At 21.1% G+C, this 15,000-nt stretch overlaps 6 protein-coding genes across 6 annotated transcripts in view; 5 read left to right on the top strand and 1 right to left on the bottom strand.

Annotated features, from left to right (window-relative positions):
- Positions 1-1,135, bottom strand: part of DDB_G0286235 (hypothetical protein) — a gene marked incomplete at both ends in the record, with an annotated part of 1,178 nt that extends 43 nt beyond the window's left edge. Inside the window, 3 exons of the mRNA XM_632708.1 lie at positions 1-401; positions 502-871; positions 1,050-1,135. The exon at positions 1-401 is cut by the window's left edge and continues 43 nt beyond it. Coding sequence (XP_637800.1) covers positions 1-401; positions 502-871; positions 1,050-1,135 — 857 coding nt within the window. The remainder of the gene's footprint in view (positions 402-501; positions 872-1,049) is intronic.
- A 774-nt stretch (positions 1,136-1,909) lies between these two features.
- On the top strand, positions 1,910-4,180 carry DDB_G0286237 (hypothetical protein; the record flags this gene model as incomplete). Its single annotated transcript, XM_632709.1, has 1 exon — positions 1,910-4,180. The coding sequence occupies one exon, from the start codon at positions 1,910-1,912 to the stop codon at positions 4,178-4,180; it is 2,271 nt and encodes a 756-aa protein (XP_637801.1).
- A 728-nt stretch (positions 4,181-4,908) lies between these two features.
- Positions 4,909-6,213, top strand: DDB_G0286239 (alpha/beta hydrolase fold-1 domain-containing protein; the record flags this gene model as incomplete). The annotated part of the gene is made up of 3 exons (XM_632710.2): positions 4,909-5,103; positions 5,244-5,709; positions 5,795-6,213. 3 exons carry the CDS (start codon positions 4,909-4,911, stop codon positions 6,211-6,213), a joined length of 1,080 nt encoding a protein of 359 aa, XP_637802.2.
- Positions 6,214-7,432: 1,219 nt separating this feature from the next.
- aifD (hypothetical protein) lies at positions 7,433-8,755 on the top strand (the record flags this gene model as incomplete). The annotated part of the gene is made up of 2 exons (XM_632711.1): positions 7,433-7,567; positions 7,697-8,755. 2 exons carry the CDS (start codon positions 7,433-7,435, stop codon positions 8,753-8,755), a joined length of 1,194 nt encoding a protein of 397 aa, XP_637803.1.
- A 1,443-nt stretch (positions 8,756-10,198) lies between these two features.
- DDB_G0286243 (hypothetical protein) lies at positions 10,199-13,210 on the top strand (the record flags this gene model as incomplete). Its single annotated transcript, XM_632712.1, has 1 exon — positions 10,199-13,210. The coding sequence occupies one exon, from the start codon at positions 10,199-10,201 to the stop codon at positions 13,208-13,210; it is 3,012 nt and encodes a 1,003-aa protein (XP_637804.1).
- A 430-nt stretch (positions 13,211-13,640) lies between these two features.
- Positions 13,641-14,978, top strand: DDB_G0286245 (hypothetical protein; the record flags this gene model as incomplete). Its single annotated transcript, XM_632713.1, has 1 exon — positions 13,641-14,978. One exon carries the CDS (start codon positions 13,641-13,643, stop codon positions 14,976-14,978), a length of 1,338 nt encoding a protein of 445 aa, XP_637805.1.
- Between the last annotated feature and the right edge of the window lie 22 nt (positions 14,979-15,000).

Genomic DNA, 15,000 nt, shown 5'->3' on the forward strand with positions numbered 1-15,000 from the left:
TTATTTTGTGATATTTCAGTATTATTATTATTATTATTATTATTATTATTATTATTATTATTATTATTATTATTATTATTATTATTATTATTATTATTATTATTATTATTATTATTATTATTATTATTATATTCTACAGCTTCCTCAATATCTTTTTTATTTGTTGAATTATTATTTGTTTGATGATCATTTTTTAAAGGTGATATCCTTTTTACAATTTTCATAAAAAAAAAGAATAAAATTTGAATAATTCCTGAAAATGTACCACTAAAATTTGAAACAAGTACAAAATTATCTTCTAAAAATACGCCATATAATCCAAATGCAACACCTGCGAATATTGATGCTATTGATAATGGTAATGACAAATTTCCAGTTGTTCTTTTTTTAAACATGTGTGGCTTTTTTTTTTTTTTTTTTTTTTAAAACAATTAATATTTATTTTTATATTGTATGTGTGTAAATAATTTAAAAATGAAAATTAAAAAAAAAAAAACTTACAAATTTTAAAATTGGAGATAAATAAAATGCAACTAATAAAATTGAAGTTAACCAACCTAAAATTGATCTTTGTAAATCTTTTGGTGCACGAAAATAAACAATTAAAACAAATGATACTAAAATTGACATAAAGATCATTAAAGATAACATAATTCTTCTTTTTTTTGTTATGTCTGTACACGCACCCATATAAATTAAAATAAAAGCTAAATTAAATAACATTCCAAATGCATTAACTGGTACTAATCCTTGAATATCACATATTGTTCCATATGCAACCCACATCATAGCTTGACCAATCATAAAAACAAATGGAAATATATTAAATTTTCCAACATCTCTTGATTTTTCAATTTTATAAAAATAAGGTCTGTTTTTTTTTTTTTTTTTTTTTTTTTTTTTTTTTTTAAAATAAAAATAAAATAAAATAAAATAAAATAAAATAAAATAAATTAAGATTTAGTATGGTTTGGGCAAAGGAATAAAATTATAAATAAATAAATAAATAAATAAATAAATAAATAAATAAATAATTAATAAAAACATACACATTTGATAGAACTATACATGCAATGAAAACATTTCCTAAAATTTGAGTTGTTAAAATTTCTGGTGAGTTTGGATCGGAAGCCATAATTATTTATTAAATATATTTTATTATAATTTATTAAATATATTTATTATTATTTATGGAATTTTAGAAAAAAGAAAACAGAAAAAAAAAAAAAAAGAAAAAAAAAAAAAAAAAAAAAAAATTTAAATTATAAAAATAAAATATGGATTTTCACTCAACGGCTTCATTGCAATTCTTAAACTATGGATGTAAGTTTCCAAATAACGTTCAATTTTAATTTATTAAAAAAAAACAAAAAAAAAATAATTTCTGGAAATTATTTTTTAAAATCTCCCCTCATTTCCGTTTTTTTTTTTTTTTTTTTAATTTTTATTTTTTTTATTTTTTTTATTTTTAAAAAAAGATTAAAAAATTAATTTTTTTTTTTTTTAAAATTATTATTTATTTTAGACAATACCAGAATAAAAAAAAAAAAAAAATAAAAATAGATTTGGTTTAGGTTTTAATATTTTATAAAATCATAATAATGAGTCAAAAAAAAAAAAAAAAAAAAAAAACAAAAAAATTATTAAATGAGTCAAAGATCCTTGGATTCTTTTTTTTTTTTTTTTTTTTTATTCTGGGGATTGTTTTAAATAAATAATAATTTAATAAAAAAAATTAATAATTATTTTATTTTTATTTTTATTTTTTTTTTATTTTTTTCATTTTTTTTTTTTCCTTTTTACTTTTTATTTTCATTTTTTTTTTTTTTTTTTTTTTTTTTTTTTTTTTTTTTTGTTATTAATTAAACAAATAAATAAATAAATAAATAAATAAATAAATATATAAAAAATGGATAAATTATCAAATTTAATTATAAAAAGAATATTACAATTTTGTATTAAAGGGAAATATGATATTAGTGAATATGATAGTTATAATCCAGATCATTTGTCATCAGTTTATAGTATGAAATTTAAAGATAACAATGTTGATGTTATAGTTAAACTATCATTAGTTTGTAAATTATGGGCAGAGAAGGTGATACCCTATTTAGATTACCCATTTTATCAAGTTGTAGGTGGTGCAGATGATGCACTAATACCAAACATTACCAAATTTGGAATATCGAATCAACTTGCCCAATTCAGTAACCGGATTGAATTGGAGAGATTATCAATACTAATATCAGATTTACATCATAACAATATCCAAGCGAGAGCGGATTCAGACTCATTGGCAATACTAAGTTGTCAACACATTCAAGCGAACCAACGTGGATACCTTCCAATGCTGTTCAATCTATTCTTCCTTTCATTTGGGTTCGATGTTTATTTCAATTTAGTGATTAAAGGTGTCAATACAAGTTCATACTTTTTTCAAAAGTTACAACATATAACTGTAACCATACAAACTCAGAGTGAAATGTCGGCACTTAGACACTGTCTATTTCAATTACCCTCAATAAGTAGTCTAAATGCAATCATTGCAAAAACTACAAACTCTATAAACACCTCAAATATCATCACTATTGGTCTAGCCAAATCAATAGAAATTCATCCATCCCTTGAAAAATTATCACTTTCAAGTGGTAATTTCAATATGCCAATTAATTGTAAAAATAAATTTAAACATTTAAAATTAAAAGATATTGTTGTAAATAATTTATATGAAATAAATGGTAATGGTATTAATATTAGTAATAATTCACCACCAACTTCACAAAATAATATTATGATTACAAGTTCTTATTCATATACAACTTTACCAAATCAACAACAACAACAACAACAACAACAACATGTTAATACCTCATTATCAAATTTAATTGAAAATAATTTAAAAACTCTAACTAGAATTACATTAAGAGATTTTAAAATTGAGGGTGATTTAATACCAAAAGTAGCACCAAATTCATTTTTTGATCCTGACCCTGTGGAAGTTTTAGATAATTCAATGCGTGAAATTATAAATATTTTTAGAATTTTATCAACAAGTCAAGTACTAGAATATTTAGATATTAAAACTATTGATATTCCATATCAATCAATTAGAGACTTAATAATTGGTTGTAAATCTTTAAAAACTTTACATATAAAACTAACCCATCCACAACATTCAAAACAATTAATAAATGGTATTACAACAAGTTGTAATACTAATAATAATAATAATAATAGTAGTAATAATTTCGATATTATTAATATTGAAAATAATGAACCAATTAATTTAGTTGATTACTCATTTATTGGTATGCCAAATTCACCATATCCAATCATTCCAATTTCAAAATCAATTAAATATTTGAATGTACCTAAATTAAATAATCAAATCATAATGTCAACAATAATTTTACAAAATTTAGTTTCAATTGTACATGATGGTTTTCAAACTAAAGATTTTAAATATTTAATATCATTAATTAAAAATACAAAAACATTAGAGAAATTAGTAATAAAATCAGTTAGATCAAATAAACAATTAAACAATAATAATAATAATAATAATAATAATAATAATAATAATAATAATAATAATAATAATAATAATAATAATAATAATAATAATAATAATAATAATAATAATAATAATAATAATAATAATAATAATAATAATAATAATAATAATAATAATTTAATTAATGGTAGTAAATTATTAAATGAATTTGATAATCGATTATTGATTAATGATGATTGGATTGAATTGTTTAAAGCTATAAATAGTAATTATACTTTAACAACTCTACATCTATTAGAATGTCCATCATTGAAATCGGGAATAATTGATGATTTCATTAAATCACAACATCCAACAATTATTAATGTTAAATTTCATAAAGTGGATTTTAAAATTAGTTCACTATATGTAAATCAATCATTTGAAAATGTAAATATAGTAATATCATGTGATGACCTTAGTCAATTAATCATAAAGAATTCAACTATAAAACAATTAAAATGTAATATCTTTTTATCAGATTTTTCAGCAACTTACTCGTCAGTGGAATTTTTAGCAAAAAGTTTAAAAGCAACTAAAATCTCTTCAATTCAAGTCAATAGAACCTTAATGCTTTGGAGTCCAAATCTTTTTAAATATTTAAAAAATTTCTCTTATCCAATTTAACACAATAGAGTAGAGCTCTTAATTGATCTATTGATCTTGTGTAAATAAAAAAAAAATAAAAAATAAAAGTTTATTATTTAACTAATTTAAATTACTAGTTTATTATTTAATATTTTGGTTAAAATAAAAAAAAAATAAAAAATAAAAAATAAAAAAATAAATCAAAAAAAAATAAGATATTAATAAAATTAAATTTTTTAATATTTATAAAATTAAATATAAATAAAAAAATAAAAAAATAAATAAAAAAATAAATAAATAAAAAAAATAAATAAATAAAAAAAATCTTCTGATGGAACATTTAGAGGCTCCAAAAAAAAAAAAAAAAATAGAAAAGTGTTTAAAAACGAAAATTGAAAAAATTTTAAAAGTTAGGCTATTAATTTCGCAATAAAAATAAATATTCATATGATGATATCATGACTGTTATTAAAAAACAGTTCAAATTTATTATTATCCCTAATGTCATTCAATTCCAAAAAAGAAAAAAAATGTCCCTATCTCAAAAAATTTATTTTTTTTTTAATTTTTATTTTTATTTTTTTTTTTTTTAATTTATTTTAATTTTTTTTTTTTTTTTTTTATATTAATTAATTGGTGCACCAAAAGAAATATGTAAAGCGCATAAATTGTTAATAAATAAAAAGGGTAAAAAAAAAAAAAAAAAAAAAACCATAGTAAAAACGTACGTTTGTTGTAATAATAATAATAATAATAATAATAAAAAAATGAATACAAATAATAATTTTTCAAATGGGGAAGAAGTGTCAATCCATATTGGAACTGGTATAGATATTGCAGCAAAAGCATGGGGTCCAAAAGAGAGTTCACAAAAAATGCTTGCTTTACATGGTTGGTTGGATAATGCAAATACATTTGATTTCATTGCTCCAATTCTCGCTGAAAAAGGTATTAGAATAATAGTATGTATATCTCCTGTGCACAATAATAAAAAAAATAAAAAAAATAAAAAAAAATAAAAAGTTATATAAAAAGTTTTTATATATAAGATATTAATTTTTTTTTTTTTTTATTTTTTTTTTTTTTTTATTTTTTTAATTAGGCAATTGATTTTATTGGACATGGATTATCACCACATAAACCAAGTTGGTGTAATTTATATTATACAGATTATATTACTCAAGTATTAGATGTTGCCGAAGCATTACAATGGAAAACCTTTTCAATAATGGGACATAGTATGGGTGCTGGTATAGCATCAATTGTTGCAGCAAGTATGCCACATTTAGTTGAACGTATCATTTGTTTAGATTTCATTGGTATACTTTCAAAAGAACAAGATCAAATCAAAGCAATTCAATTCGCAATGCAAACTCGTACAACTATAAACAATAGAAAACCACATCTTTACAATAATAAACAAGCCATATTCGATAAATTAAAAGCAAACAATCCTTGGATTAAAGATGAAGCTGGTCAAAGATTATTAGATAGATCAATTGAATCTGTTATCTCTCCAACTACTGGTGAGCAATGTTATAAACTTAGACATGATCCACGTTTAGTTGGTATGTTTATTATTATTATTATTATTAAATATTATCAATAATAATTTTTATTAATTTTTATTCATTTTTTTTTTTTTTTTTTTAGGACCATCAATTTTTATTATGCGTGAAGCAGAAGTTTTATTAATGTTGGATGAAATTCAATGTCCAGTTTTATTGATTTGGGGTACGACATCATCTCAACAATTCCAAATTAAAAAGAATTGGACACAAATCATGGAAGGTAGAATGTCACATATAAAGAATTTAAAACAATTGGTTGTACCAGGTTCTCATCATTTCCATATGGAAAATACTTCTGCATTCTCTCAAGATATTTTAGAATTTATGTTTGAAGAAAAGGATCTCTCTTTTACACCATCATCAACTACTCAGCAGCAACAACAACAGCAACAATCAGCTGAAAATAAAAAGGGTGATAATCATAATCAAATAGCTGAACAAGATTTATCAACTTCAAATACTTCTTCACCAATTATTTCAAAACCAAAACCCAATTTGTAAATTTTATATAATAATTCTCCATCACATTTTTTGGTTTATCAAAAAAAAAAAAAAAAAAAAAAAAAAGAAACTAACCTATTTGTTTTAATTATTAGATATAAATATATTATTGGTGATTCATAAAATAATGCGTTATTATAAATTATATATTTAAAAATAAATAAAATTTATAAAAAATAAAATTTATAAATAAAAATATAATATTTTTTTAATTATCAATAATTTTATTTAATTTAATTTAATTATTTTAAATTTCTTTGATTATTAAAACTATAAATCATTCTAATTATTATAAATAAATTTTGGAATATTAATATTATTTAAAAGGAAATTGAATAAAAAAGTAAAAATATAATAAAAAAAAAAAAAGAGAAGGTTGTTGACTAAAAAAAAAAAAGAAAAAGGTCGTTGTTGACTAAAAAGAGAATTAGGTCGTTGGCTCAAAAAAAAAAAATAAAAAAAAAAAAAAAAAAAAAGAAAATTATTTTCACTTTTATTTTTTTAATTGCGTCAATTTTAATGATTTTTCGTTGTTTGAAACCTCCAAATCTTATTGTTTTTTAATTTCATGTTTTAATTGTTTTTTTAATTTTAATTTTTTTTTTTTGATAAACAAAAAAAAAAAATAAAATAAAAAAAAGCTTTATTAAATTGTTTTTTTTTTTTTTTTTTGTTTGTTTGTGTATTATTTCAAATAAAAGTTAATCTTGCATCATCAAATATTTGCAAATATAGATAAAGTTTTATGATTCAATAATGTATGTAGAACAATTTTATAGCCTAATAGCATTGGGAAAAAAAAAAAAAAACAAAACAAAAATCAATGTAATACAATTTGTAATTTGTCACTGTGTGTGTATATATTTTCTTTTTTTAATTTTTTTTTTTTTTTTTTATTTATTAAAAATATTTCGTCTGCTAATGTGTGATAATTATAAACACAGAAAAAAAAAAAAAAAAAAAAAAAAAAAATAATAATAAAATAAAAATAAAAATAAAAATAAAAATAAATATAAAAGTATTATGTTTGGAATGATGATATAATAAATTACTAAAATTAATCTTTATTTTTCTTTTAATTTTTTTTTTTTTTTCACATCCATAGTAAAATATTTTATAACAACAATAATAATAATACTATTTAGTGAAAATAATAACTACTATATCAATAATAATAAACTATCACTTAACTAAAGTAAAATAAAATAAATATTTAGAAATGATTGCACTATTATTATTACAAATAATATTCTTTGTAGGGTATTATGTTATGAGTATTACATTTGGACTTTTTAAAATATTCTTAACATTATTGAAATTTAAAAATTTAGCAATTTCAACATTATGTAATAGAGTATGTTTTATATATATATATATATATTAATATATATATATATATTAATATATAAAAGTATAAAAAAAAAAAAAAAAATTAACTTTTATTTTATTTTATTTTTATATTTTAAAAAAAAAAAAAAAATAGATACCAATTGAAGATAGAAAAAAAGTTGTAATTGTTGGAGGTGGATTTTCAGGTAGTATTGTAGCACAAAAATTAGAGAATGATTATCAAGTTACATTAATTGATACAAAGGATTTCTTTGAATTTACACCAAGTATACTTAGAACCATTGTTGAACCACAACATGTTAAAAAGATTCAAATTTTACATTCACATTATTTAAAGCATACAAATGTAATTCAAAAGGAAGTATTGGGTGTACAATCTAGAGAGGTGATTTTAGATGATAGGTCAGTTGAGTTTGACTATTTAGTGATAAACTCTGGCTCAAGTTATAATTCACCATTTAAAGAATCAAGTGTTGTCTCATCAGCACGTGCAAATACATTACGTGAAAATTATTACCACATTAGAAAGTTGAAGAGAATTTTAATCATTGGTGGTGGTATCGTTGGAGTGGAGTTGGCCGCAGAGATAGTGGACCATTTCAAAGGCAAGGAAGTGACAATCGTGCATTCACAATCGAAATTAATGAACAGGTTCCCCAAGAAGACAATACGTTACACTGAGGAATTCTTACAAAAGCGTGGTGTTAAATTGATTTATAATGAACGTGTTGTGGCTCATAGGGGTCAAACATTCATAACCGATCAGGGTAGTGAGATCATTGCTGAGCAAGCGTTCCTTTGTACTGGTATCGCACCAAATTCAAATTTCATTAAAAACAGCTACCCCGATGCCATCTCTGAGAATGGTTACATCAAAGCTAACGACCAACTCCAGATGGCCGGCACTACATTCTATCGTAATATCTTTGTGTCTGGTGACGTCTTACATGTACGTGAAGAGAAGTTAGCCCAAACTGCTGAATGCACAGCTTCAATAGTGGTCAATAATATCAATGCAATGGAAAGTCGTTGTGAACATAAAATGCAATCTTATAAACCTTTTGCAAAACCTGTTTTAATAAGTCTTGGAAAATATTCTGCTATCTTTGTTTATAAAGATTACTCAATAACTGGTTTCTTACCAGCTTTATTAAAACAAGCTGTTGAATTTAAAACAATGGTTAGATATTAAAAAAAAAAAATCTAAAAAATTATTTTAATTATTATTTTTAATTTTTTTTTATTTTTTTTTTTATATCAAGATATTTATAAAACTAAAAAAGAAAAATAAAAAAAAAAAAAAAAATGGAATTAAAAAAAAAAAAAATGAATTAATTTAAACCCAAGTATCCAATCACATATTTTCTTTTTTTTTTTAACTTTTTTTTTTTTTTTTATTTTTTTTAATTTTTTTTTAATTTTATTATTTATTTTCCTTTATATATTAATCCCTCATTGTTAGATATTGAAGATAAAATCCAAATTATTTTTTTTTTTCCAAACTAAATAAATTATGATTTTTTTTTGTTTTATTATTTTTAGATTTTTAAAAAAAAAAAAAAAATAAAATAAAAATCTTAAAAAAAAACATAATATATTTTATTTGGTAAAATATAAAAAATAAAAATAATCATTCATTTGTAAAAAGTTTCTAAAGTATGTGGTGTGTAATTTTAACACAAAACACACACACCTGCAAAATTTTGATTTTTTTTTAATTTTTTTTTTTTTTTTTTTTACCATATGATTTAATTTTTTATTTTATTTTATTTTTTTGTATGTATGTATGTAAGTATGTATATTTTTTATTTTTTTTTTTATTTTTTTTTTTTATTTCATTATTTTTTTTTTTTTTTTTGATACCATTTGAATCAAAACTTTAATAACACATCACATTCACCCAACTACTCACAAAATAATTTCCTAAATTATTGTAAAATAATAGCTTTATTGTTGTTGATATATCCATTTGTAAGCTAATAATATTTTTTGATTAGATTTACGTGTTGATAAATTGTTTCAATCACCCATTTTTACAAGCACACTCACTCACACACTAACTTTTACTTCACACTCAATAATAAAAATAATATATATAATTAGATGTACAATTTTAGATTAATTAATTACACTCAAGAGTATAAGTAGTGGTAATATTTAAACAATTTATTTTTTTTTATTTTTTATATTTATTTATTTATTTTGTTTTGTTTTGTTTTTTGCGTGTGGTTTTAATTTTTTTTTTTTTAATGTTGTTTTGTTTTGTTTTTTTTTTTTTTTTCCTTAATATTAATACACATAATAACAATTTGTCAATATATATTTTTTTTTTATTAAAAAAAATAAATAAAGATATTTTATTTCACATTAATAAATTATTTTTAATTTTATCATTTTCTATTCATTTTTTTTATTTGTTTTTTTTATTTTTTTTTTTTAAATTATTTTATTTCCTTAAACACAAAACATGTAAATATAAGAATTTAATTTAATAAAATCTAAGATTTATTTATATAATTGTTTAATTTCTAATAAATTTTTTTTTTTTTTTTTTATTATATTAAATAAAGAAATCAATAAAAAAAAAAAAAAAAATATATATATATATATAAAAATATATATATAATAAAATAAAATGGAAATTTTAGATAAAATGGATGAACAAATGGTAGAAAATTCAATTATTAACAATGAAAAAGGTTTAAACATGAATGGTCATGACATTAATCACCAAGAAATATTTAATAGTAATAGTAATAATTGTAATAATAAAAGAAAACTCTCATCCAATTTTGAAGAAGAAATTGATGGTGCGAATCATCATCAAATAATTAATAACATTACAAATGGTAATGATCATCAACATTGTAATGGTAACGGTAATGGTAATGATCATCAAAATGGTAATGGTAATGGTAATGGTAGCATTAAAAAAAAACAATGTATGGCTATAACTACAACAACTACAAGTAATTGTAGTAGTGGTGGTGTTGGATATAGTAATAGAGTATTATCAAATATATTAACCATAAAAATACTCAAATATTCAATTAAATTATCACTACTTGACAATACACATGAGCAATTTACAGAGACATTATCATTGGTTTGCAAATCATGGAATTTATTCATTATACCAAAATTAAATTTATCAAGATATAGATTCAATAATGATGATTACTTATACACATATTTAAAAGTTCAAGATATGTGTAAAGGTTTAATTAATAGAACTACACCAACACCAGAATACGAATTAGCGGGTAATCAAACATTAGAAGGTTTATTCAATAGTTTATTCGTTTCACCTTATAGTTTTGGTATTCATGAATTTAAAATTGGTTCCGTTCCACAAGTTGAACAACAACAACAAGAACAAGAACAAGAACAAGAACAACAACAAGAACAACAAGATGATGAACAACAAAATGAATATAATGAAGATGATGAACAAAATGGTTACGATGAAAATAATAATAATAATAATAATAATAATAATAATAATAATAATAATAATAATAATAATAATAATAATAATAATAATAATAATAATAATAATAATAATAATAATAATAATAACGAAGATGGAGAGCAACAACAAAATTATGATGGACAACAACAAGACCAACAACAACAACAAAATTATGATGGACAACAACAAGACCAACAACAACAACAAAATTATGGTGGACAACAACAACAACAACAACAACAACAACAACAACAACAACAACAACAACAACAACAACAACAACAACAACAACAACAACAACAACAACAACAACAACAACAACAAAAACAAGAACAACAACAAAATGACGAACAGCAACAACATAATTATGGTGAACAACATCAACATCAACAACAACAACAACAACAACAACAACAAAACTACGGTGAACAACAACAAAATTACCATCAACAACAACAACAACAAAATTTTAGTGAACAACAACAAAATGATGATCAACAACAACAACAACATTATAGTGAACAACAACAAAATGATGATCAACAACAACAAAATTTTAGTGAACAACAAAATGATGGTCAACAACAACAACAACAACAAAATGACGAAGGTGAACAACAAAATGACGAACAAGAGCAAGAACAAGAACAAGGACAAGAACAAGAACAAGAACAAGAACAAAATAATGAAACTAAAAATGAACAAGAAGCACCAAAGATTGATTATGGAGTTTATATTGATGGAGAAGATTGTGGAACAATTTTTCAACCAGATATTGAAAAGATTTTATCAAAGTCAAAAGATTTTTATACAACAGATGATAATATGGGTACAAATAAAGGTATGGCAATTGCATTATCAAGATTAAAGATTCCTGCATTTGAAGTCTATGGTGAAAAGGATGTTATCTTTTATAAGGATCAAGTTTATCATAGTGCACAAACCAATTTTAAATTGGTATTGAATAAAATGCATATTTCAATGCCTGGTAAAGAAAATAATTTACAAATTCAACCTGATAATGGTGACTTAATTAAAACGTATGTAGGCTCATTCTTGGTATCATTGGGTATTGATGCCTATACAGGTGGTGAAATCGTCATCACTGGTAATGGTGGTTCATTCGAGACAAGTAATAGAACCTCACATTATAGAATTGAATCGGTTCAATCGTTTAAGAAAAGAGATGAACTAATGGAACAAATTATAGATTTAGAACAGTACCTATCAAATATTCGGGAAGAGTCTATTAAAAACGGTACTTCGGAATGTGAGCATATTATACTTCAACAGAAATCAATTCAATCAAGAATTAGACAATTGCAATTGGAGGCAGAGATTCAAATATTCCACTTTAGATGGTTGGCTTTCTATCAAGGTTGTGTGGCTCAAACACTTCAACCCGTTACAAGTGGTTATAGAATTATCTTACATTTTAATGTATACTTTAACCATTTGGAACGTGAAGAGGACTTTAAAATCATAAGAGGGGTCGATAGAATTAGAGTTTCAAGTGAGAATAATTATCAACATCCAGAGGGTGAGAATGATAATCAACAAGTGAAAGAGATTATTAACTTTTCCAATGAAAATCAGTTCCTAAGATTGAATGCATACCAAAACAGAACTTTTAATTGCAGTAAATTCGTTCTTGGTCAAGTACCTGTAATTTTGGAGAAGATCATTAAATTGGAAACTGAAAAGAATCCATCGACTCCAATTAACATTGGTATCATTTTAAATAACCTTTATAAATCTTCAAATATTAAAAATCCATTACATTTTCATCAACTTCAAGATTTTGATCATATGGTTTTAAATAAATTAAAGAGTCATTTCGGTGATGATAATGTAAAGGTTTGCTCATTCTTAATTCACTTCCCAAAGCCATTCGTACCTCAAATCGATGAGGATGATGAAGATGCTCAACCTCCACCACCTCAAAATCCTGAAGATTTAAAACCAAGAATTGAAATGATAAATGCTAAAGTAGTTAATGGTTTCAATAGAGTTATGAAAGATACTAAAACTTTATTATTTTTAAGTTCTTCAAAATATTTAGATTTAAAAAGTATTCATTCAAAACCAATTATGACAAATGATTCACAAGAATTTGAAGAAGTTGGTTGTTTTTCTGCAATCATGGTATTAAATGATAAAAATAATAAAAAATAATAATTTAAAAAATAATAATTTAAAAAATAAAAAAAAAAATAAAAAAAATAATAATATATTTAATAAACAAAAAAAAAAAAAAAAAAAAATTTTAATTTGTAAAAAAAAAAAACAAAATAAATAATTTAAATAAATTAAAAAATAAAATTAAAATTAAAATAGTTATTTAATTTTTGTGTGTGTGTGTGTGTGTGTATGGTGAATTTGATTAAAAAAAATAATTATATAATTTTTTTTTTTTTTTTTAAAATTAATTTTTTTTTTTTTTTTTTAAAAATAATCATTTTTTAATAATTAAAAAAACACATTACCTTTATTATTAATTTTTTTTAAAATAAAAATACATATGTATATATATAATTTTTATTATATATTTTTAAATTACTATTAAAAAAAAAAAAAAAAAAAAAAAAAAAAAAAAAAAAAAAAAATGAATTTACCAATTTATTTATTAAAATATATAATTAGAATTGCTTGTAATTATATAAATAAAATTAGCAATGATTATTCATTTAAAAAGAATGAAATTTGTCAATTAAAAAAATCAATTTCTTTAACTTGTTGGACATTTTTTAAAACAATGTCATTAAATTTATCAGTTTTAATAATTTGTAATCAAACAAATGGAAATCAAGAAATTAAAAAAGTTTCAAGAATTTTGGATAGTAGTAATGAAAAACAAAAATATCAATTATTAAAAAGGGAGAATATAACTTCAATTGGTTTTATTTATCATTATATATTTAATAATTTCACAGATTTGGCAAGTTTAAATCAAGAGATACAATTATTTGAAAATTTAAATAAAATAGTTATTGATAGATGTGATTTAAATGTAATTAAACAAATTGAATTTGGCAATATTAAAATTCAAGATTATTATTTTAGTAATCATTCAACTAATATTCCATTTAGTTTAGCAACAAATGTAAAAGAGATTGCAAATTTATCAATTGCACCAAATAATTTATCAAATTTAATAATTGACTTTTTCATGAAAGGTGATATTAAAGTTAAAAGAATTTTAGAAATTGATTATCACAGTCCATGTCAAATTCCATTTGAAGAGTTATTACCATCAAAAGCTCTAACATGTGTAAAAAATTATGATCTTTTAATTTTAACAATTAAAGATTTATATTACCTATTAAAAAATTCACCAAATATAAAACGTTTATCATTTTATATTTGTTTTGATAATTTAATTTATCAATTTACAAATAAAAAAACATTACCTTGTAAATGTAGTGGTGTAAATGATGATGCTGATGGTGGCACAAATATTAATGATCAATATTTTGATCAAACTTGGGAGAATAATAATAGTGATGATGAAGTTATTGATCAATTTAAATTTTATTGGGATTTTATTTCAAATGAAATTAAAAATCATAAAAAATTATCATTTTTAAAGATTGTTAATAAATGTTTAATTAATTATGACTCTGGTAGTAATTATCAGAAGGAATCATCATTTCCTGAAGAATTTATTGAAAAATTTTCATATCCATTTAAAATGAATAATTCAATTAAAACTGTAGTGTTTAATGGGTTTCATACACCTGAAATTTATGAAAAAATAATTATCAATGGAAATAAATCAATCTTTAACTATCATTCTGAATTTTTGGATAATACTTTTCAAAAAAAGATTGAATACAAAGAATCAATTGAAAATCTCTTATCTAAAAATCATCATATAAAATATTTTTCATTAAAAGATAATAATAATTATTTATTAAATTATTCTAAAAAAATAATAAAATAAAAATGAAAATAAAAAATAAAAA

This window comes from Dictyostelium discoideum (assembly GCF_000004695.1).
Source record: "Dictyostelium discoideum AX4 chromosome 4 chromosome, whole genome shotgun sequence".
In the NCBI taxonomy this organism is placed as follows: domain Eukaryota; phylum Evosea; class Eumycetozoa; order Dictyosteliales; family Dictyosteliaceae; genus Dictyostelium; species Dictyostelium discoideum.